Source organism: Nipponia nippon, unplaced genomic scaffold (assembly GCF_047370975.1).
Source record: "Nipponia nippon isolate SJK-2023a ecotype South Korea unplaced genomic scaffold, ASM4737097v1 scaffold_6, whole genome shotgun sequence".
In the NCBI taxonomy this organism is placed as follows: Eukaryota; Metazoa; Chordata; class Aves; order Pelecaniformes; family Threskiornithidae; genus Nipponia; species Nipponia nippon.
The window spans coordinates 409364-429151 of NW_028262380.1; the positions used below are offsets into that span (position 1 = coordinate 409364).

General features: G+C 70.9%; 3 protein-coding genes across 4 annotated transcripts; 2 read left to right on the top strand and 1 right to left on the bottom strand.

Moving 5' to 3' along the window:
* Positions 1-1599: 1599 nt before the first annotated feature.
* On the top strand, positions 1600-7661 carry LOC148051310 (rho-related BTB domain-containing protein 2-like). The gene is made up of 9 exons (XM_087735861.1): positions 1600-1913; positions 1990-2093; positions 4019-4204; positions 4302-5227; positions 5573-5691; positions 5875-6025; positions 6244-6332; positions 6475-6580; positions 6663-7661. Exons 1-9 carry the CDS (start codon positions 1722-1724, stop codon positions 6830-6832), a joined length of 2043 nt encoding a protein of 680 aa, XP_087591987.1. The 5' UTR covers positions 1600-1721; the 3' UTR covers positions 6833-7661.
* On the bottom strand, positions 7625-15050 carry WDR54 (WD repeat domain 54). 2 transcript variants are annotated; one of them, XM_087735873.1, is made up of 10 exons: positions 15006-15050; positions 14544-14769; positions 13342-13404; positions 13052-13118; positions 12589-12645; positions 12144-12271; positions 10235-10335; positions 9879-10041; positions 9611-9685; positions 7625-9140 (listed from the first exon to the last, which is right to left on the bottom strand). In XM_087735873.1, exons 1-10 carry the CDS (start codon positions 15023-15025, stop codon positions 9009-9011), a joined length of 1032 nt encoding a protein of 343 aa, XP_087591999.1. In that variant the 5' UTR covers positions 15026-15050; the 3' UTR covers positions 7625-9008. The 2 variants fall into 2 exon arrangements, with proteins under 2 accessions (XP_087591999.1, XP_087592000.1); XM_087735874.1 differs by lacking the exon at positions 13342-13404.
* A 1-nt stretch (position 15051) lies between these two features.
* CUNH2orf81 (chromosome unknown C2orf81 homolog) lies at positions 15052-19079 on the top strand. The gene is made up of 3 exons (XM_087735872.1): positions 15052-15167; positions 17053-17280; positions 17428-19079. The coding sequence occupies exons 1-3, from the start codon at positions 15159-15161 to the stop codon at positions 18631-18633; spliced, it is 1443 nt and encodes a 480-aa protein (XP_087591998.1). The 5' UTR covers positions 15052-15158; the 3' UTR covers positions 18634-19079.
* The last annotated feature ends 709 nt before the right edge of the window (positions 19080-19788 follow it).

Sequence of the window (19788 nt, forward strand, 5' to 3'; positions counted from 1 at the left end):
GTGGTGCCAGGTCCCACCGGGACATGGGTGCTGTGCCAGGATCCTGTGCTGGGACGTGGGTGCAGGTCCCAGGGTCCCACACCAGGGCATGGGTGCTGTGCAGGTTCCTGCGCTGGGACAGGGGTGCTGTGCAGGGTCCCACAATTGGACAGGGGTGCTGTGCTGGGGCGTGGGTGCAGGTCCCAGGGTCCCACACCAAGACATGGGTGCAGCGTAGGATCCCGCACCGGGACGTGGGTGCTGTGCAGGGTCCCGCGCTGGGATGAGGGTGCTGTGCAGGACCCCACAATGGGACGTGGGTGCTGTGCAGGTCCCGGGGGACGCGCGGGACCGCCGGCAGGATGGGACCCCCGGCTGCGCGGGCAGGATGCGGGCAGGCGGCGGTGCTGGGGCCCGTCCCCGGACGGGGGCCTCGGGGCTGGGGGTCCCGGCGCCCCCAGGGCCACCGACCCGCCGCGGCCACCGGCCCAGGGCCCGCGCCCACCCTGCCGCCCTCCCGGGGGCTGGGCTGCCGGCGCTGGCGGGGCAGCGCTGGAGGCCGGCGGTGGTACTGGTGTCACTGGGGCGTACTGGGGCGCGCTGGTGTCACCGTTTCCACGCGTGCGTGCTGGCCCTGCTGGTTCATACTGGTGTGCACTGGTGTCCCCGGCGTCACTGTGGTGAGAGGCGGCGCTGGCCGGGGGTGCGGTGAGCGGGGTGAACGGTGTCACTGGTGTTACTGGTGCTGCTGGTGTCGCTGGTGGTGTTGGTGTCACAGCTGTCACTGGCGCCACTGGTGCCACTGGTGCCACAGCTGTCAGAGCTGTCACTGGTGTCACTGGTGCTGCTGGTTTCACTGGTGTTACTGGTGCTGCTGGTGTCGCTGGTGCTGTTGGTGTCACTGGTGTCACTGGTGCTGTTGGTGTTGCTGCTGTCACTGGTGTTGCTGGTGTTACTGGTTACACTGGTGTTACTGGTGCCACCGGTGTTACTGGTGCCACAGCTGCCAGAGCTGTCACTGGTGCTGCTGGTTTCACTGGTGCTGCTGGTATCGCAGCTGTCAGAGCTGCCACTGGTGCCACTGGTTTCACGGGTGTCACTGGTGCTGCTGGTATCGCAGCTGTCAGAGCTGTCACTGGTGCCACTGGTGTTACTGGTGCCACAGCCGTCACTGGTGCTGCTGCTGCTGCTGTCACTGGTGCCACTGGTGTCACTGGTGCCGCCGGTGTCGCGGGTGTCGCCGCTGTCGCCGGTCCCCGCCCGCTCCCCCCTCCCGCCCCGGGACGGGTGGGCGGGGCGGGGCAGAGGGGCGTGTCCACGCGGGCCCCGCCCGTCTGAGGGGCGTGACCGCCGCGCACGTCCCGCCGCGCGCGGGGTGTGTGCGCGCGGGAGGGGGGGGCGGGGGGGGGGGCGGTGCGGGGGGCGGTCACGTGGGCGCGGCGCCCCCTGGCGGCGCTCCTTTGTCCGCGCGCGGGCGGGGCCGCGGCGGGGCGGGCGCGGATTGGCGGCGGGGAGGCGGGGCGGGGCGGGGCGAGGCGGGCGGTGCGGCCCCGGATTGGCGGGACCGTCGGGGCGGGGCCGCCGGGGGCGGGGCCGCCGGGGCGGGGCGGGCGCGGATTGGCGGAGGCGGCGGGTAACGGGCCCGGGCGGCGGCGGCGCGGGCATGGGCGGGGGGCGGCGCTGAGCGCGGCCGCTCCGTGCGGGGCCGCTCCGTGCGGGGCCGCTGCCCGGGCCCGGGGCCGATGGACCTGGACGTGGACTACGAGCGCCCCAACGTCGAGACCATCAAGTGCGTGGTGGTGGGCGACAACGCGGTGGGGAAGACGCGGCTGATCTGCGCCCGCGCCTGCAACGCCACGCTCAGCCAGTACCAGCTGCTGGCCACGCACGTCCCCACCGTCTGGGCCATCGACCAGTACCGCGTCTGCCAGGAGGTGCGGGGCCGGGGGGGGCCGGGGGGCTGGCGGGGCCGGGGCCGGGGCCGTGACGGCGGCGATCCCTGTCGGGCAGGTGCTGGAGCGCTCCCGGGATGTGGTGGACGAGGTCAGCGTCTCCCTGCGCCTCTGGGACACCTTCGGGGACCACCACAAGGACCGGCGCTTCGCCTACGGCAGGTGGGACCGCGGGCGCCCCGAGCCCCGCCACCGGCACCCCAATCCCCGCCACCGGCACCCCAACCCGCCATTGGCACCCTGAGCCCCACCACCGGCACCCCCATGCCTGCCACCGGCACCCCCATCCCCGCCACCGGCACCCCAATCCACCACCGGCACCCCGAGCCCCGCCACCAGCACCCCAACCCGCCACTGTCACCCTGAGCCCCGCTACTGGCACCCCAATCCGCTACTGGCACCCCGAGCCCCGCCACCGCCGCCCCAACCCGCCACCGGCCCCCCGACCCCCCAGCCCTGCCCACCCCGGGGACGTGGAGCCGAAGGGGCCCCTTAGGCTCCTGCCAGCGCCCGGAGAGCGGCCCTGGCGCCCCAAAGCCTTGGGGGGGCCGGGAGCGCCCCCACCCCCCAGCCGGGGGCTGCTTTCGGCACCCCAGGGGCACCGTGGGCTGCGGCTCGGGCGGCAGCGGGGCTGTGCACCCTGACGGCCCCCAGCACCGGGCAGGGAGCCCCGGGGGCTCGCGGCTTCCCCAGGGAGCAGCCGGCACCACCCGCGCCGGGGCTGCCCGTTTGGAGTCGGGGGCAGCCCGAGGGTGCTGGTTGGGGCACCTGGGGTCCCCGCCTCCCTGGGGGGCTGGGGGCTGCAGACCCTGGGTGGGGGTCCCGTCCCGGCAGGCGCTGAGCCCCGCACACTGGGGGGCAGAGCTGGGGGCTCTTTCAGCCGAGCAGGGGGTGTCCGGCCCCCCAGGGCCGTCCCCAGTGCTGGGACCCTTCCCTCCGGGGTGCTGGCCCAGCAGCGGGAGAAGACCCCGGGCTGTGGCCGAGCGGTCACCGGCCCCCCGGCCCCGCCAGGCTCCCCGGGCTGTAAACAACCCCCTTCCGTGGCCGCTGGCACGTCCGAGCTCTTATCGCCCACCGCACCACGCCAGCGCGGCTTGGCAGGATCTAATCTCCCCTCCGCACCGCCCGCGGCGTGGGGGCACCCCTGGCTGGGGGGGGTGTGGGGGGGCTGCCCGAGGTGCCCGGTGCTGCCCGTCCTGCCGGGGCTGCCGGCCCCGCGGGGTGGGGGGTGCCAGGTCCCGGCCCAGGCTGGCATCGCCCGCGGGTGGACGGCGGCTCCCGTGCTGGCCGGGGGCCGACGGGAGGCAGCGGGTAGCGTCTATCTTGGTCTCTGACACGGGCCCAGCTCCAAACGCGTCTCCTGGTCACGTCTCAGCAAGGCGCAGACTAAAAACAAACCAGGTCTGGGGCCACGTGGCTGCTCCTGGCCGCCTTATAAGGCCCCGGGGGCTGCGGGGACCTGGGCGCTGCTGGCACCTCCCGCGTGTCCCCTGTCACCTTGCCCGCGGAGGCTCCCCCGAGCCGCTGGCAGTGCCGGGATGGCACTGGCAGCGGGACGGCGACCTGCCGGGCCCGGGGGAGGGAGTCCAGCCCCACGCCAGGCGCGGGGAAGGGGCTTGGGGCGGCCGAGCAGGGATGGCCCCCGCAGCCGGCGGCTGGCACCCGCTCTGGCGCTTGCCCAGCCACTCTCCGTGGGCTTCTCCTTGCCCCCGCTCGCGTGTGGTTGCTGCCCCGGTGCTCTGTGGGGTGTTCCTGGGGCCGGGACAAGCCCTGCGCAGTGCCGTGCCGGTCCTGTGCCATACCTGAGCCGGGGCAGCCCTTGGCTTGGCCGATCGTGGTGACCCAGAGCCGGGTGCCCTCGGCCGCCTCCTCGGTCCCGGCTGCCCCCGTGCGCGGCCGTGGGGCAGAGCCCTGCCGGGGCCGGCGCGGGGTCCCGGGCTGGGGGCAGCCGGCTCCAGCGATGGGTGTCCCTGGAGAGGGATGGGACCCCGGGGCTGTTCCCTGAGGGAGGGGGCTGCAGGGGGTGGCCCGGGGACACCGGGTCACGCTGAGGCTGCCCTCGCTCCTCCTCTTCCCCCCGGCCGCAGGTCGGATGTGGTCGTGCTCTGCTTCTCGCTGGCGAACCCCAACTCCCTGCGGCACGTGAAGACGATGTGGTACCCCGAGATCAAGCACTTCTGCCCCCGGACGCCCATCGTGCTGGTGGGGTGCCAGCTGGACCTGCGCTACACCGACCTGGAGGCCGTCAACCGGGCCCGCCGCCCCTTGGCCAAGTGAGGCCGCCGCGCCGGGCGGGCAGGGGGCGGGGGGGCCGGATGGGGCCGGGGCCCCTCCGCGCGCAGTGACGCGGCCCCGCTCTGTCCCCGCCAGGCCCATCAAGCCCACGGATATCCTGCCCCCGGAGCGGGGCCACGAGGTGGCCAAGGAGCTGGGGGTGCCCTACTACGAGACCAGCGTGGTGGCCCAGTTCGGCATCAAGGACGTCTTCGACAACGCCATCCGGGCCGCCCTCATCTCCCGCCGGCACCTCCAGTTCTGGAAGTCCCACCTGAAGAAGATGCAGCGGCCACTGCTGCAGGCCCCCTTCCTGCCCCCCAAGCCCCCGCCGCCTGTCATCCAGGTCCCCGACCCGCCGGCCAGCCGCAGCTGGGGCCCCGCCGCCCTCTTCTGCACCCCGCTCTGCGCCGACGTCGTCTTCCAGCTGCAGGGCGGCCAGCGGGTCTTCGCCCACCGCGTCTACCTGGCCACCTCCTGCTCCAAGTTCTACGACCTCTTCACCCTGGAGGGGCCGCAGGGGGCGGCCAAGGAGCCGGCCGCCCGCACCAAGAGCCTGGACGGAGAGCGGGGGGCCCTGGCCGAGGGGGCGCACGCCCCGCTGAGGACTTCGCAGAGCGATGACGCCCTGCGGCCGGCGGCGGGGGACGGCGCGGCGCCCAGTGACGGCCGCGACCTGTCGGCCTGGGGCCGCGGCTTCGTCAGCCTGCGCTGGGAGCTGGTGGCAGACCCGGTGGCGGGGCGGGAGAAGCGGATGGCGGTGGTGCACATGGACCAGCGGGTGCAGGCAGAGCCCTTCCGCGCCGTGCTGGAGTACCTCTACACCGGGCAGCTGGACCAGGCCCGCGGGGACCTGATGCAGGTGGCCACCATCGCCGAGCTGCTGGAGGTCTTCGACCTGCGCATGATGGTGGCCAACGTGCTCAACAAGGAGAGCTTCATGAACCAGGAGATCACCAAGGCCTTCCACGTCCGCCGCGCCAACCGCATCAAGGAGTGCCTGGCGAAAGGGGTCTTTGCAGGTAGCGGGGTCCCTGGCCGGGGGGCAGAGGGGGGACGGGGAGGTCACCAGGCCCCTTCTCCTCCAGCCCGGCGTCCTGGCTCCCGTGCTGCCCTACATGGACCTGGGGCTCCCGGCCACCCCGATCCTTCTCCCTCCGCCGAGGCCGTTGTGGTCTGGGGTCCCAGAGCCCTCGTCCCTTCCCCACACCGTCCCCGGCACCCGCGTGGCAGCGCCACACTCCCCGGGCTGGGTCAGCCACGGTGGGGGCCGCAGGAGCTGCCTGGGGCGCGTGTCCCCGTGTCAGCGGCTGGGGTGGCCGAGGGGTGACCGTCCCCGCGCTGAGGCTGCCCCCTTGCCGTCCCAGATGTGGTTTTCCGTGTGGACGACGGGGCCGTGCCGGCGCACAAGCCCCTGCTCATCGCCGGCTGCGACTGGATGATGGCCATGTTCCGGGGGGCTTTCCGGGAGAGCTACGCCGCCGAGGTGAGGGGCCGCGGGAGGGGTGTCCCCGCTGGCTCTGCCGCGAGGCTGCCGGGAGGACGGGCGTCCCTTGGCAGCGCCGGCTCTGCTGGGGGCCGCCTCAGACCCCCGGCCCCGGCACGTGTGCGTCCTGCTTTCCCTCTTGCCGGAGAGAAAGCAGGGGGCCATGCCCGTCCTGCCCCACAGGTCTCCCTGCCCGGCACCAACTGCGCATGCCTGCGCGCCGTCCTCGACTTCCTCTACACCGGCGTCTTCACCCCCACGCCCGACCTGGACGCGATGGAGCTCCTCATCCTCACCAACCGCCTCTGCCTGCCCCGGCTGCAGGCGCTCACAGGTGAGGCCCCGCCGCCCCCGGCCCCCGTTGACGTCGCCTGCCAATACGATCGCGGCGCGGCGGGGACGCAGGATCGATGCATCCCTGTGCGTCATTAACGGGGCCTTACGTAAGAGCCGGACGAGCCCGGCTTGGCCCCGGGGTGCGGCCTGGCTGCCGGGGCACGCGTCCCCGGCGTGTGCGGCCGCCGGCGCTGACGGCCCCCCCCTCGCCCCCAGAGCAGTACGCTGTGGACGAGCTGCTGCGAGCCTTTGTGCAGCGGGTGGAGATCGACGAGCAGGTCATCATCTACCTGGAGATGACGCAGGTACGCGGTGGGGCGGCCGTGGCGCGAGCCCTGCGGCTTGGGGGGACGCGAACCCCCCGTGGGGCAGGCGGCGGCGGGCCGGGGGCTGCCGGTGGGGGGGTCGTGGGCAGCCGCCCGCCGCGCTCACCCCCTCCGCCCGCAGTTCCACAACGCCCGGCAGCTGGCCGCCTGGTGCCTGCACTACATCTGCACCAACTACAACAGCGTCTGCCGCCGCTTCCCCCGCGAGATGAAGTTCATGTCCCCAGGTAGGGCGCAGGGCGCGCGGGTGGGGACGTGGGGGGCGCGGGGCCGTGCCGCGCTCCGACCGCCGGTGCCGTCCCGCTGCAGAGAACCGGGCGCACTTCGAGCGGCACCGCTGGCCGCCGGTCTGGTACCTGAAGGAGGAGGACCTGTACCTGCGCTCCAAGAAGGAGCGGGAGCGGGAGGAGCAGCTGCAGCGCAAGCAGCACACCCGCAGCAAGTGGTGCTTCTGGCGGCCCTCGCCCCACGTCTCCTGAGCTGGGGTCCGGCCCCGGGGCCGCCCCGCTGAGCCGGGGGGCACGGCCAGGCTGGGGGCCGCCCGCTCGGCCCCTCTCCCCGCCGAGGGCTGCCGGTCCCCCCAGCCGCTGCCCGTTTACACCCCTTGTTGCGGCTGTTTACAGGCGCTGCCCACCGCCGCTCGCTGGGCCGCGGCCCGTCCTCCCCGCTGTCCCGCCGTGCCTTTCCCCGGCGCGGGAGCGAGGCCGGCTGCGCCGAGCCGTGCCGAGCCGTGCCGTGCCATGCTGGCAGGGCCCCCTCCACCCCGGCCAACGCTGGTGCTACCTCTGACCGAGCAGTATTGTGGGGCTGGGGGCGGGCGGGCAGCGGGGGCTCCGCCGGCCACCCCCTCCTCCCGGGGGCTCCCCCAGCCCGTGCCGGGGGCTCCCCCGGGCAGGGCTCTCTGGTGCTGTATTCCCCCTCCGTGACGGAGGCGGGGGGCCAAGCTGTGAGTGGGGCGCGGGGCGGGAGGCTGGGGTGGGCGCGGGGGGCCCCAGCGTCCCTGGGCGCTCGTGTGGCTGCAAGAGCTGCTCCCGCCCGGGGGGAGGGCGGCTCGGCCCCCCCAGCTCACCTCTGTGCCTTGGACGTGCCCCGGCAGGGCCACGGGCTGTCTCCCCGCGGCAGGGGCCATCGTCCCCGGCCCGGGGGTCCCCAGGCTGAACTGCACAACTGTTTTTACACTTTTTTACCCCCGCCCCATGAGCACACCGGCCCTCGGGCCCCCCCGGGCCGCCCCGGCACTGTGAGCAGGGCTGCCCACGCCTCTCAGCATCGGCTGTTTTAACCTTTAATAAAGCCTTTTGTAACGGGCCCGGGCTCCGCTCTGTCCCCCGCGGCGCTCGGCCATTGCCCACCTGGCGCTCCAACCCCCCGCGCAGGAAGGAGCGACACAGGGGTGTTTTAATTTAAATTCGGGTGAATTTATCATGGGTGGGGGGTACACAGCACCTGGGGGGCTGACTGCACCTGCGGCGGTGCAGCTCATCGCGTTTGGGGTGGGTTTTGGGGGGGGATGCGACGGGCACAGGGGGTGGGGGCTGTGCCCCATAGCGTGGGGCTGGGCAGCACAGGGGCAGCCGCAGCCCCGGCCGCAGCCCTCACCCCAGTGTGGCGGGAGGGGCTGGGGGGGGCTCTCCCCCACCCAGGGCCTGTCCCGGGCTGAGCTCGCCCCACGGCGCCGGGGCTGGGGCCCTCCCGGCACCCCTGGCCCCGCAGGGCCCTGGGAGCGGAGCCGGAGGCCGAGCTCGTCCCTGGGGCCACAGCAGCTGCCGGCCGCGGGAAGGGGCCGGGGCAGGGGGACTGGGCAGGGGCCAAGCGCTGCTGGGGGGGCTGAGGCGCAGCATCTGCTCCCCGCTTCAACCCAGCCTGCTCTGGGGAGGAGGGAGGGTCAAAGCTGGGGGGACGCAGGGCGAGAAGGGGGGACGGAGCGGGGGGACGGCGCGGCGGCAGCGCAGGACTGTCCCCAGGGTATCCTGGCACAGAGCGCGGTGCAGCTGCCTCTTCCTTTTCCACCCCGGAGCACAGCTGCGGCCCCCGCACATCTGGCCAGCAGCCGTGGGGATGCAAGGTCCCACGGGGACCCGCGTGTCCCCATGGCTCCCTGGGGAGCAGAAGAGGCTCCTCTCCTCCTGCCCGTTAACTGTGCCGCCCCGGGGGTGCTGCACCCATGAGACGCCGCCGCCCCGGCTGGGACCGGCTCCTGAGGCTCTCCCAGCCGGAGAAGCGTGTAGCACAGGTTTGCCCTGGCTCCTCTCCCATTTGAACCGGAGCTGCCACTGGGAAGAGGGGAGCCGGTCCCGCTCCCAGCCCCGCTGCCTCCTTCCCTCCAGGCAGGGCTGGGGTGGGCAGGGGGGAGGACAGCGCCCAGCCCAGGGACCCGCTCGGGGTCCTGTGCAGCCCGAGCAGCGCCAAGCCCACGTTCCCTGCGCGTGGACGCACCACGCCGAGGGCGGGTTCGCTTTGGGAGCAAGGGGATCCTGGCTGGGCTCCACCTTGGGCACACATTTCCACCCCGCTGGGGCACAGCCCTGTGCCGCCGCTGCCCGGGCCCCGTGGAGCAGAAGTCGGGGGGCTGTGCTGAACCCCCCCTGCTTACGGTGCCTCAGTGCCGACGCACCGCGGTACCGGGCTAGCCCAGCTCTCCCCGCAGCTCGCAGCCTACGCCCGGCCGTAGCAGAAGATCTCGCTCAGGTCGTAGCCGGTGACGGCGAAGGAGTTTCCCTCGGGGTCGCAGAAGCGGGCACCGCAGACCTGGGTGTCGGTCACGCACTCGGCGTGGCAGTGCTCGATCTGCAGCGGGGAGAGGAGCCGGAACGCTGTACAACCGAAGTACAACCCGCCACAGCCAGAAGCCCAGGGACCTGCCTCGCGTCCCGGCCGGCCTGCGGAGGCACTACCTCAGGGCAACAGGCAGGCAGGGAGCGCGGGTGCATGGCCGGGCCAGCGGGCCATGGCTTGAGCTTGCCATTTCATTGGCACAAGAACCACATCCCGGTCAGACAGAGCAGCCTTCCCGGCTTGTACCTCCACCAGGCCAGGCCTGGGGATCACAGCCGGAGGAAAGAGGAGAGCTGTGCCGCCCCGTGGCAGCTCAGACCGGGCCCGGCAGGGTTTCCACCGAGCAGTGAGCCACAGGGCCTCACCGGCGGCTGCAGGACAGAGCAGCACCTGCACCGCAGCCCCCGCGGGGCAGCGATGGCTTGGAGTGCCGCGTACCTGCCCCAGGCTCCCCACCGAGGGCTGCCGCTGCCCAGACTCACCTCCACATCGTCGGTGTCCGGGTTCCTGCTGAGCTTCCAGACGTGAACAAAGGAGTCCTCCGCGCCCGACAGCAGCTGCAAAGGGAGCAGGACAGAGACCGTGGGGAGCGGGAGGCGGGAGGGATGCCACGGAGGTGGCGGTGCCGTGTGCTAGGGCAAGGGAGCAGCCCCTGCCTGCCCATCCACAGGCTGCCACACTCCAGGCCGGCGGGATGCCGGGGCGGGATGCCGTGCACAGGCTGAGGTGCCCCGGTGCAGCCAGCCATACCTTTCCCGTCTCTGGCGCCAGGTCCAGGGCGTAGATCCATCGAGCGTGAGCGTTGACCTCGGCACGCAGGAGGCCCGTTGCTGCCTCATAGAGCCGAATCTGCCCGTTTCCATAGCCAGCAGCCACGACCCCGTTCCACAGCTTCACGGAGGAGCAGGCGCAGCTGGGCACAGGGACACGTCTCACCTCCTCTGCTCCCGGCTGCAGACCCGCACGCTGGGGGCTGGTGCCGGGTGTCCCCCTCCTGCCACCCTCCCATCCCTCACGCAGCACCAGCGCGGCCTGGCCGGGGATACGTCCGACCCCCGCCACCGACGGGACCCCGCTGTGCGGCTCCATCCGCCCCTCGGGCTTACCCAAAGGCCGGGATTTTGCTGCGCAGGGTGAACTCCTCTCCCGTGCTCCAGACGCAGAGGCTCCCGGCGTCATCGGCAGTCACCAGGTCACCAGCCCCGTCCTGCAAAGCAGCGGCAGGTCAGCCTCCGCCCCGGCACCGCTCACGGGGTGGCCAGCGCCGCCGGCGGCAGCGAGCGGCTGACTCACACCAGGCAGAAGGTTCTTGCTGCCCCAGTTGCCTGCGCCGCTAAAAGTTGCTGCAAAGCAAAGCCAGAGCCTGCAGCGGAACGAGCTTAAAATTTAACAGCTCACAGAAACTGCTGACATGTTCTGTGAGCAAGCAAGGCTTGGCGGTGATCGCACCCGGGTGTTGCAGTTCCAACATGTTCGTGTTTGGCAACGATAATTACACACGGGATAAGCGTCTAGGAAGAATTACTGCATCCCCTCCCTCTGCGCCCGAGTCTCGGCACTCCGCACCTTACAGGCGCCTGGGGTTTCACACGCCAGGCCCTGTCTCTCGCTCGCTAAAAAGCCTGTAACAAACCGCGGTGCAAAGTCCAAGCGAGGCGCGTTAGAGGACAGTCACCGCAGAGGCAGACGATGGAACAGCTTTCACGTAAACAAGCTCCAGATCCAGGCTAATTGGGAACCAGTTCTGAGCAATTAATTGTTCAGGGGAGTCCCGAACGCAGCGGAAGTTAAATATAACTAATTAGAGAACGTGGAAGAAAGCGTCCTCGTTGGGAAGGAAGCAGCCAGTATGAAGCAACCAATTAGTGCGCCTGCAGAGATGCCAACCAGAGCGAGCTGAACTGAAGGAAGCCCCATCCTGTGCTCTGTCACCAGGTGAAGTTCCCTCACCTGCCACCAGAAAGGTCACCGATACTGGGCAGCGCGGCCGTCCCCTCCCTCCGCTGGCGAGGGGAGGGCTCCGGAGACACCGGCACGGCGCGTCCCGTGCCCGCCTCAGGGGCTGCTGCAGTAACTCTCCGCTCTAACGGCGGGAGCGTTAATTTTAGCGTGGGTTTATTCATGGCCGGTTTTGTTCATTTGCTCTTTTGTACCACAACCGGCCTTTAGCTTCAACAGCTCTTTGGTGCCCCGGCACTCAGCCCGCCGGATCACGGGATGCCCTGGGCCGGCAATGAGCCGCGCTCCTGCAGCCACGCTGCGTGCGGGGGGATCAGCTCCTTCACCGCCTTTGTTGCCGCTCTCTGCTTCAGCGTTTGCGTCCCCAGAGCCTGGGCGACCAGGGCCGAGATTCAATCAGCCGAGAAACACGGAGCCCGAGGCACTAACAAGGCAGAGACCGGCTGAACGCCGATGGAAACTGGGACAGTGGGATAACTGATGGGGTGGCTGCTCCCAGCTGCCCAGGCAGCAAAGGGAACAGCCCTGAAATACCACAGTGTGCGAGCGCAGTGTTTAAACTACGTTTGACTTCAGTTTGCCTTAGCTCGAGACGCCACACTAAGCCACGGCAGGACGGCTCGCAGGCTTTTCGGAGCAGGGCCTGAGGAAGTGGCCATTCCCAGCCACCTCCGCCCCCAGATGTATCCCGCCCTGACAGGGGAGATCCCCCCGTGCAGACAGCCACAAAAGCCAACGTCCCTGGTGAAGGGAGGGACGGCAGAGCCACCCGCTCTCCTGCACCGTGGAGAGCAGCCGGCTCTGGGGCAGCTCTGCCACAGCGCAGCCTCCCCAGACCTCACCGGCAGCGGGGACCGGGCTGGCCACAGAGAGCACCAGCTCCCAGGGTGTGGGGCTGCACCCTGGGACCGGCTCAGCCACGGCCGGGGCCTGGGTGAACCTCAGCTCCCAGAGCCGGCACCTGCGAGGCGTCCCCGAGCCAGCCAAGGGGACAGCGGGAGCCCCCACCACTCCTCTGGCCCAAGCGGACACCAACAGCGCTGACCCCACACGTACCGGAGCCTGGCCCAGCTCCGCCGCGATGTCGGTGATGGCATCGCGGTGCTGCTCCAGGACCTCGCTCACCGTGATGTTCGTCCCTTTGGGGGGGATGTCAAACACCAGCACCAGCCCAGAGGACGTCCCTGCGGGCGGGACGGAGGAGGCATCAGCGGGGGCCCGTCCCGCTCTGTCCCGGCAGCGAGCCTCCAGCTCTCGCCGTGCCTCTCGCCCCCCGAGACGCGCTGCCTGCGCGGGGCCGCTCCTCGCAGACGCCGCTCGCAGCCCTGCCCCTCTGCTCAGCCCAGAGCAGCTCCCTGCGACAGCCCCAGCGCAAAGCCAGCCCCGTCGGCTGGCCCCGCGTCGTTACCCCACCTCGTTACCCCGTCCCTGGGCCCCGGCGCCGCCCCCCCAGTGCCACCCTCCCTTCTCGTCCTTCCCCACGCCCCCGGGCCTGGCTCACCCACGCAGATGAAGCGTCCGCCAGCTGCAGCGATCCCTCGAGCAAACACTGCTTGTGCTGAAAGGAAACCAAGGGCTGGTCACGACCTGCGGCAGCTCCCAGGAGCCGGCAGACCAGCGCGGCGGCGGGAGGCACCAGCGTGCCCGTTCGAGTTTTGTTTTTAGGGCTGGTCCCGTAGCTGCCACGCCGAGTCCCTTCCGAGCCCCTTTGCAGCCCCCCCGGGCCGCCGACGAGCCAGGATCGAGGGGTCAGGGTGACGCTGTGACCTTTCCCAGACCCTTCTGCTAAGCTGCTGTGTAGGAGCGTCCTGGCTCGATCCTGAGCGGGCCCGGGAGCCAGGCTGCTGGGGGTCTCTAGGCCAGGAGGAACCGGGCTGCACTACGGGAATCACGCACACCCGGGGGAAGGAGAGCGGGCGGAGGGGCCGGGGGGCTGCTCGCTGCGCTCCCGCCGCAGGATTTACCTGGAGGATGCTCCGCGACGTCCAGCGCGTGCCAATAAACCATGATGGAGCCATCGGACTCGTACATCTGGAGAGAGAAAGCAACAGGGTGAGGCCCAGGAGGGTGGGGAAGTTCCTCTTATGGCTTCAGGCTCAATCGCTGCCCCGAGAGGTCTCCAAGGAGCGGCAGCTCTCTGGGTACGCAGCAGGGCTCCCAGGCGGTTCCCCCGGGAGCCCAGCTGTCCTTGCAGCGAGCTCATCCTCCCGGCATCGTGGCTTCCCTTGTCACCCTCCGCGGAAAACCGCCCCACCTGGATCCCTTTCTGCGAGGTCAGCACCAGCAGGACCCGGGACGGCAGGACGCACCAAGCAGCCTGGAAGGAAAGGAGGCTCGGCAGGCGAACGGGGGGCAGACGGGGCGAAAGCCCTCCCCGCCTTCCAGGGGAGGGACGGGCCGCAGTCGCCCGCAGAGGCGCGCGCATTCCTGGCTCCTGTGGCGGGTTACAGGAGGTGGGGCCCTGCCGTCGGCGGGGACCTCTCCAAGCTCTCACAGACCTTCTCAGGAGGCCCCGTCCCAATCCCTCTCCCCGTGCCCAGGACGCTGCGGGCGCCTGCTTCTGTCCCGGCAGGTCTGCAGCCACAGGCACTCAGTGGGAAGGCCCTTCCACCCCCTCCGCAGCTCCGCTGTCCCCTCCCTGTGCTGGCGCTCAGCCCGTTTGGGCCTTGCGGTCAATGGGTCCCCTCTGCCCGGGTCAGAGCCGGCCGGCACTGAAGCACGCTGGGAGCTGTTTATCGGTTTACAGGGCTGCTCCGGCTCCGCGGGGTGCCGGGGGCAGCCCCGGGCAGGGCGACGCCACCGCGGCCCCGGGGCCACGCTGCTCCGGGGACGGACGCGGCCCAGGCTCCCCCGCGGCTCGAAAGGGCCCCGCCACCAGGCCCCCCTCGCCCCCGCCCGGGGCTCTGCTTCCCCAGCAGCGACACCGGGGGAGCCTCCGTGCCCCGTCCCACGGCGGGGGCGGCTCTGGCACGGCGTCCCCGTGCCCCCCGTGCCCCGGCGCATCCCAGCACACCCCAGTGCACCCCAGCACATCCCAGCACACCCCAGTGCACCCCAGCGCATCCCAGCACACCCCAGTGCATCCCAATAAACACCCGTACACCCAATCCACCCCAGCCCCTGATACACACGAGCTCATCCCAGTACAGCCCAATACATCCCAGCACACCCCAGCTCATCCCAGTACACCCTGATATACCCCACTGCATCCCAACCCACCCCAGTACATCCCAATCCACCCCAGCATGCCCCAGCACATCCCAGTACACCCCAGCACGCCCCAATATACACCCCAATCCGCCCCAGGACACCCTGATACACCCCAGCTCATCCCAGTACACCCCAGTACATCCCAATGCCCCCCAGCGTGCCCCAACGCTCCCCAGCTCACCCCAGTAGATCCCAGCTCAGCCCAGCACCCCCCAGCCCGCCCCAGCGCGGAGGAGGCCGCCTGACCTGGGTGAGGCCGGGGGCGCTGCCGGCCGCGCCGCCCTCCCTCGCCTGCAGCTGCCGGTGGGAGAAGCCGGGCCCCTCGGCGGCGGCGCTGAGCACGCTGAGGCCGGGGCCGTGCACGGCGCTGAAGCAGGGCAGCTGCCGGCCGGGCAGGCGCAGGACGCTCAGGTTGTTGTACAGAGCCGCGGTGCTGCGCTTCAGCTGGACGCTCCTCTCCTTGCGGTACATCCTGCGGGCGGGCGGGCGGGCGGCTCCGGGGGGGCTCCGGGGGGGCTCCGGGGGGGCACCCCCCGCCCCGGCCGCCCGCTGCCCTCCCCTCCCCGGGCCGCCCCGGCCGCCCGCTGCCCTCCCCTCCCCGGGCCGCCCCGGCCGCCCGCTGCCCTCCCCTCCCCGGGCCGCCCCGGCGTCCTCCCCGCGCCCCGGCCCCCGCCCGCCCCGGTCCCCCCGGGCCCTCTCCCCGCTCACCCGCTGTCCGCCGCAGCCATGGAGACGGCGGCGCGGCGTGATGACGCAGAGGGCGGCGCGCAGCGGTGGCGTCACGGTGGGCGGTGCGACTGCTGGAGGGGGGCGTGGCCGGCGTTGCCGTGGAGACCAAGACGCCTCCCGCCCCGAGGCGGCATGGCCGAGGTGGGGGGGCGGGGGGGACTGGGGTGAACTGGGGTGAACTGGGGCATGATGGGGTGTATTGGGGTGTACGTGGATGTGCTGGGGTGTGCTGGGGAGTACTGGGCTGTGCTAGAGCGGTACTGGGGTGTACTGGGGCATGATGGGGTGTACTGGGGAGCGCTGGGGCACGATGGGGTGTAGTGGGATGAGCTGGGGTACATTGGGATGTGGTGAGTTGGGATGTGCTGGGGTGTGCTGGGGTATACTGGGGTGTACTGGGGTGTGCTGGGGCATGCTGGGGTGTACTGGGGTGTGCTGCAGTATACTGGGATGTGCTGGGGTGTACTGGGATGAGCTGGGGTGTACCAGGATGTGGTGGGGTGCACTGGGGTATACTGGGGTGTACCAGGATGAGCTGGGGTACATTGGGGTGTGGTGAGTTGGGATGCATTGAGGTGTACTGGGATGTGCTGGGATGTGCTGGGGTGTACTGGGGCATGCTGGGCTATACTGGGGCATGCTGGGGCATGCTGGGGTGTACTGGGGTGTATTGGGATGCCCTGGGCCGGGTTGGGATGAGCTGGGATGCACTGGGGTATATCAGGGTGTGCTGGGATATGCTGGGATGAGCTGGGGCGTGCTGTGGTGTATTGGGATGTACTGGGGTGTGCTGGGATGAGCTGGGCTGTGCTGGGGTGTATTGGGATGTACTGGGGTGTGCTGGGATGAGCTGCTGTGTATCAGGGTGTGCTGGGGTGGGTTGGGGTGTACTGGTGTATATTGGGGTGCAGTGGGGCATGCTGGGGTGTACTGGTGTGTGCTGGGATGTGCTGGGATGAGCTGGTGTGTATCAGGGCATGATGGGTGGATTGGGGTGTATGGGTGTTTATTGGGGTGTACTGGGCTGAGCTGGGGAGTGTTGGGGCATGCTGGGGTGGATTGGGATGTACTGGGGTGTACTGGGATGAGCTGCTGTGTATCAGGGTGTGCTGGGGTGGATTGGGGTGTACTGCTGTGTATTGGGGTGAGCTGGGGGGTACTGGGATGTGCTGGGGCATGCTGGGGTGGATGGGGATGTACTGGAGTGGGTTGGGATGAGTTGGGATGCAATGGGGTATATCAGGGTGTACTGGGATGTGCTGGGGTGCACTGGGATGAGCTGGGGTGTGTTGGGGCATGCTGGGGTGGATTGGGATGTATTGGGCTGTACTGGGATGAGCTCATATGTATCAGGGCATGCTGAGGTGGATTGGGGTGTACGGGTGTTTATTGGGGTGTACTGGGATGAGCTGGGGTGTGTTGGGGAGTGCTGGGGTGGATTGGGATGTACTGGAGTGGGTTGGGATGAGTTGGGATGCACTGGGTTATATCAGGGTGTACTGGGATGTGCTGGGCTGAGCTGGGGAGTGTTGGGGCATGCTGGGGGGCATTGGGGCGTACCGGGGTGTACTGGGATGTGCTGGGGCATGCTGGGGTGGATTGGGATGTACTGGAGTGGACTGGGATGCACTGGGGTATATCAGGGTGTACTGGGATGAGCTCGTGTGTATCAGGGCGTGCTGGGGTGGATTGGGTGTACGGGTGTTTATTGGGATGCGCTGGGGTGCACTGGGGTGTGCTGGGATGCGCCGGGGCACGGGGGGCACGGGGACGCCGTGCCAGAGCCGCCCCCGCCGTGGGACGGGGCACGGAGGCTCCCCCGGTGTTGCTGCTGGGGAAGCAGAGCCCCGGGCGGGGGCGAGGGGGGCCTGGTGGCGGGGCCCTTTCGAGCCGCGGGGGAGCCTGGGCCGCGTCCGTCCCCGGAGCAGCGTGGCCCCGGGGCCGCGGTGGCGTCGCCCTGCCCGGGGCTGCCCCCGGCACCCCGCGGCGAGGCGGGAGCTGCGAGCGCTGTCGTGTCTCCCTGCAGAAAGCGACCCCCCGGGAGCGGGCGGCCGCCCCCAGGTCGCGCGGGGAGAAGTCCCGGCCGCCCACCGCCGCCGCCGCCCGCGCCGACGTCGTCCCCGGCCGCCTGCCCGAGGCGGAATGGCTCTCCCTGCTCGCGGCTGAGCGGGCGGACGAGGACGCCGGGGACATCCTCGCCGAGCTCTTGGGCCGCGTGATGGACGAGTGCTCCAAAGCCCACGCGGCTCGGCAGGTGAGTGCGCCCGGACCCTGCTTTTGGGGGATCCCGGGCGCCCGGGGCGAGCACGGGAGCCTCGCAGCCCCCGCTCCGTGCGTGGGCCGGGGCCGAGGGCGCGGGGGGCCGAGGGCGCGGGGGGCTCAGCCCTGGCTCTGCCCGCAGCGCGTGCCCTTCACCGTGGGCCAGGCGCGGGACGCCCTCCTGCAGATCGCCCAGTGGCGCTTCCTGGTGCGGGACGAGGGGGAGACGGACCCCGAGGGAGACGGCGCCTGGTGGGAGGACGAGGAGCCCAAGCCCTGCGCCACAGACTCCTGGGCGCAGGGCTCTGTTCCCGTCCTGTGCACCCAGGGGTCCGGGGCTGCGCCCGCTGCTGCTCCTGGGCCGGAGTGGGCAGCGCCGCCGACACCAAGCCGCCCCCATCGGGCACCTCGACACCCCCGCCGCACGCCAGGACCCCCTTTGCCCCCTCCCGAGCAGGTCTCCGGCGCGTGGGCCCCGAGCCAGTGCGAAAGACAGGACCCCCCGTGTCCTGGCCAGGTCCCCACTGCCACCGTCCTGCCCTTGCCAGGACCGTCCCGCCTGGAGCTGCTGCCGGACAAGGCGGCCATTGCTCCCCATCCACCAGATGGAAAAACTCCCCGTGCCCGGCCCCTGCTGCCTCGGCCAGCCCCGCTCTGCCCGGCCAGGCCACCGGCTCCCTGCCCGCCCCCGGGCCTGGCCGAGCTCCCAGGGCAGCTGGAGAAGGGACGGCGTCCGCTGCAGTCATCCCACAGGGACGTGGAGGGGAGCGGCGTGGCGGGGGTCAGCAGCCACAGGCCACCACTGTCACCTCCCTCCGGCACCAGCCTGGTAACGATCCGGCCAGGCAGGCCTTTGCACAGCACAGGGGCGAAGCGAGAGGGGTCCGGCACCGTTCCGGGGGTCCCCAGGCTGGGCCCCGGCAGCCGGCCCGAGCGCTGGATCAGGCCCCAGGTGGAGGTGCTGGACCTGGGTGCGGAGGCCAAGCCGGCGGCACGTCCCCAGGGTGGCCGCTGGCACAGCCGGGGGCTGGAGCTGGGCAGCTCGCGGCTGCCCTGGGGGCCGGTCACCACGGCGGGGGGACAGCTCCAGCCGCCCCCCCGGGGGTCCCTGCAGCCCCCCGGCCCCGTGCCCTGGCAGCTCGGCTCCTTGCTGGACTCCGCTCGCCTGGCTCCCGGCACAACCGTCAGACGGGGCGGCAGTGTGAAGCACGGGCTCTGCATCCCCACGCACGGCGAGGAGGAGGAGGAGGAGACGGGGGAGGCCAAGCGGGACCTGCGACCCATCCACTCCACCGTGCCCTTCCCGGCCATTGCGGCCTGTCAGGTGTCGGGCGAAGGCGAGTGGTGAAGGGCCCTGGGGCCATGGGCAGCTGCCAGGCTCCCCACCGTGTCCCACGCGTTTCCCACGAGCGGCCCCGCTGCTCACGGCAGCCCTGGTGCGAGGCGCAGCCGGGCCGGGTCCCCCCAGCTCCCGGTGTGCCGCGTCTCCGCTCTGGCAGGGCAGCCACTGCACCGGGCAGGAGCCGCGGCACTGCGGGCGGCTGGTGGTGCCCCGTGGGCTTCGTCCCCGTCCTCCCCCTCGCATCCTGGGGAGCAGCCCGCCTGCTTGGCCCCCGATCCTGGAGCTCGTCCGTCGGGAAACCGGCTCCAGCAGCTCCATGGCTGGGTGCCCGGCTGGGTGCTGCCCTTGTCCTGCAGCTCGGCACAGCGTCTGGGTGCCCGAGCTCCAGGAGAGACCCCCGTCCTAGGCTGGCTCCTTGCCCGCTGCTTTCGGCACGTTCCCGCCTGACCCCGCACAACAACCTGCCGTCTGTTTTTCACCTTGTAACCGCACGCAGCCCGTACCCTGCAGCTGATTTGCCACCAAACAAGAAATGAGAGGGATTTAACGGGCTGAAATGTGTGTGTGGCTTTACCGCGTGAGCTCTCCCTGGGGTTTGCCACCGCCCCGTGTCCCCAGGCTGCGGCGCTGGCCCAGGTCCCTGCCCTCGGAGGCCCGGCTGCCTCCACGCTGCTCTGCCTGGCCTCCGGCTGCGGCCCTGGCGGGTGGCCCCGGCTCTGCTCCCTGCACCCTGCACCCAGAGCCACCGGGGCTGGTGAGGCCAAGCCACCACCGGGCTGTTCGCCGGCTCCAGCGGTGCTCTGGCCGCGCAAGCGCCCCAGGTTTTTCTGTAAAGAACCCGGTTTTGGCTGTGACGGTGTGGGGCGATGCTCAGGGACAGCCGAGCTCAGGGAGGGCTCATCCGGGGCGGGAGGCCAGAGCTGGGGAAACGCCAGAGGCCGGAGCGGCCAGGGATGGCAGCAGCTTGGAATCGTAGAATCATTTATGTTGGAAAAGACCATTAAGATCATGGAGTCCAACCATAGCTCGGGGCCAGCAATGCTCGTCCAGTGCCAGGGGCTCAGAGGCTGCGGGAGCCCCGGGAAAGCGGGACCCATTCCTGGGGGAAGCATCTGCTGAGCTGCTGAAACCCCCAGAAGGGCCCTGCCTGCGTCCCCAGGC

What these genes read in the sequence shown, in the direction of transcription:
- CUNH2orf81 (XM_087735872.1), top strand. An exon ending in AAGCCCACGCGGCTCGGCAG is followed by an intron (nt 17,281 to 17,427) that starts GTGAGTGCGCCC and finishes CTCTGCCCGCAG; the next exon opens with CGCGTGCCCTTCACCGTGGG.
- LOC148051310 (XM_087735861.1), top strand. Translation starts at nt 1,722, where the DNA reads ATGGACCTGGACGTGGACTACGAGCGCCCCAACGTCGAGACCATCAAG. An exon ending in GGCGAAAGGGGTCTTTGCAG is followed by an intron (nt 5,228 to 5,572) that starts GTAGCGGGGTCC and finishes TTGCCGTCCCAG; the next exon opens with ATGTGGTTTTCCGTGTGGAC. An exon ending in GGGAGAGCTACGCCGCCGAG is followed by an intron (nt 5,692 to 5,874) that starts GTGAGGGGCCGC and finishes CCTGCCCCACAG; the next exon opens with GTCTCCCTGCCCGGCACCAA.
- WDR54 (XM_087735873.1), bottom strand. Translation starts at nt 15,025, where the DNA reads ATGGCTGCGGCGGACAGCGG. An exon ending in GCGCCCCCGGCCTCACCCAG is followed by an intron (nt 13,405 to 14,543) that starts GTCAGGCGGCCT and finishes CTTTCCTTCCAG; the next exon opens with GCTGCTTGGTGCGTCCTGCC. An exon ending in TGGCGCCAGAGACGGGAAAG is followed by an intron (nt 9,686 to 9,878) that starts GTATGGCTGGCT and finishes CTCCCTTTGCAG; the next exon opens with CTGCTGTCGGGCGCGGAGGA.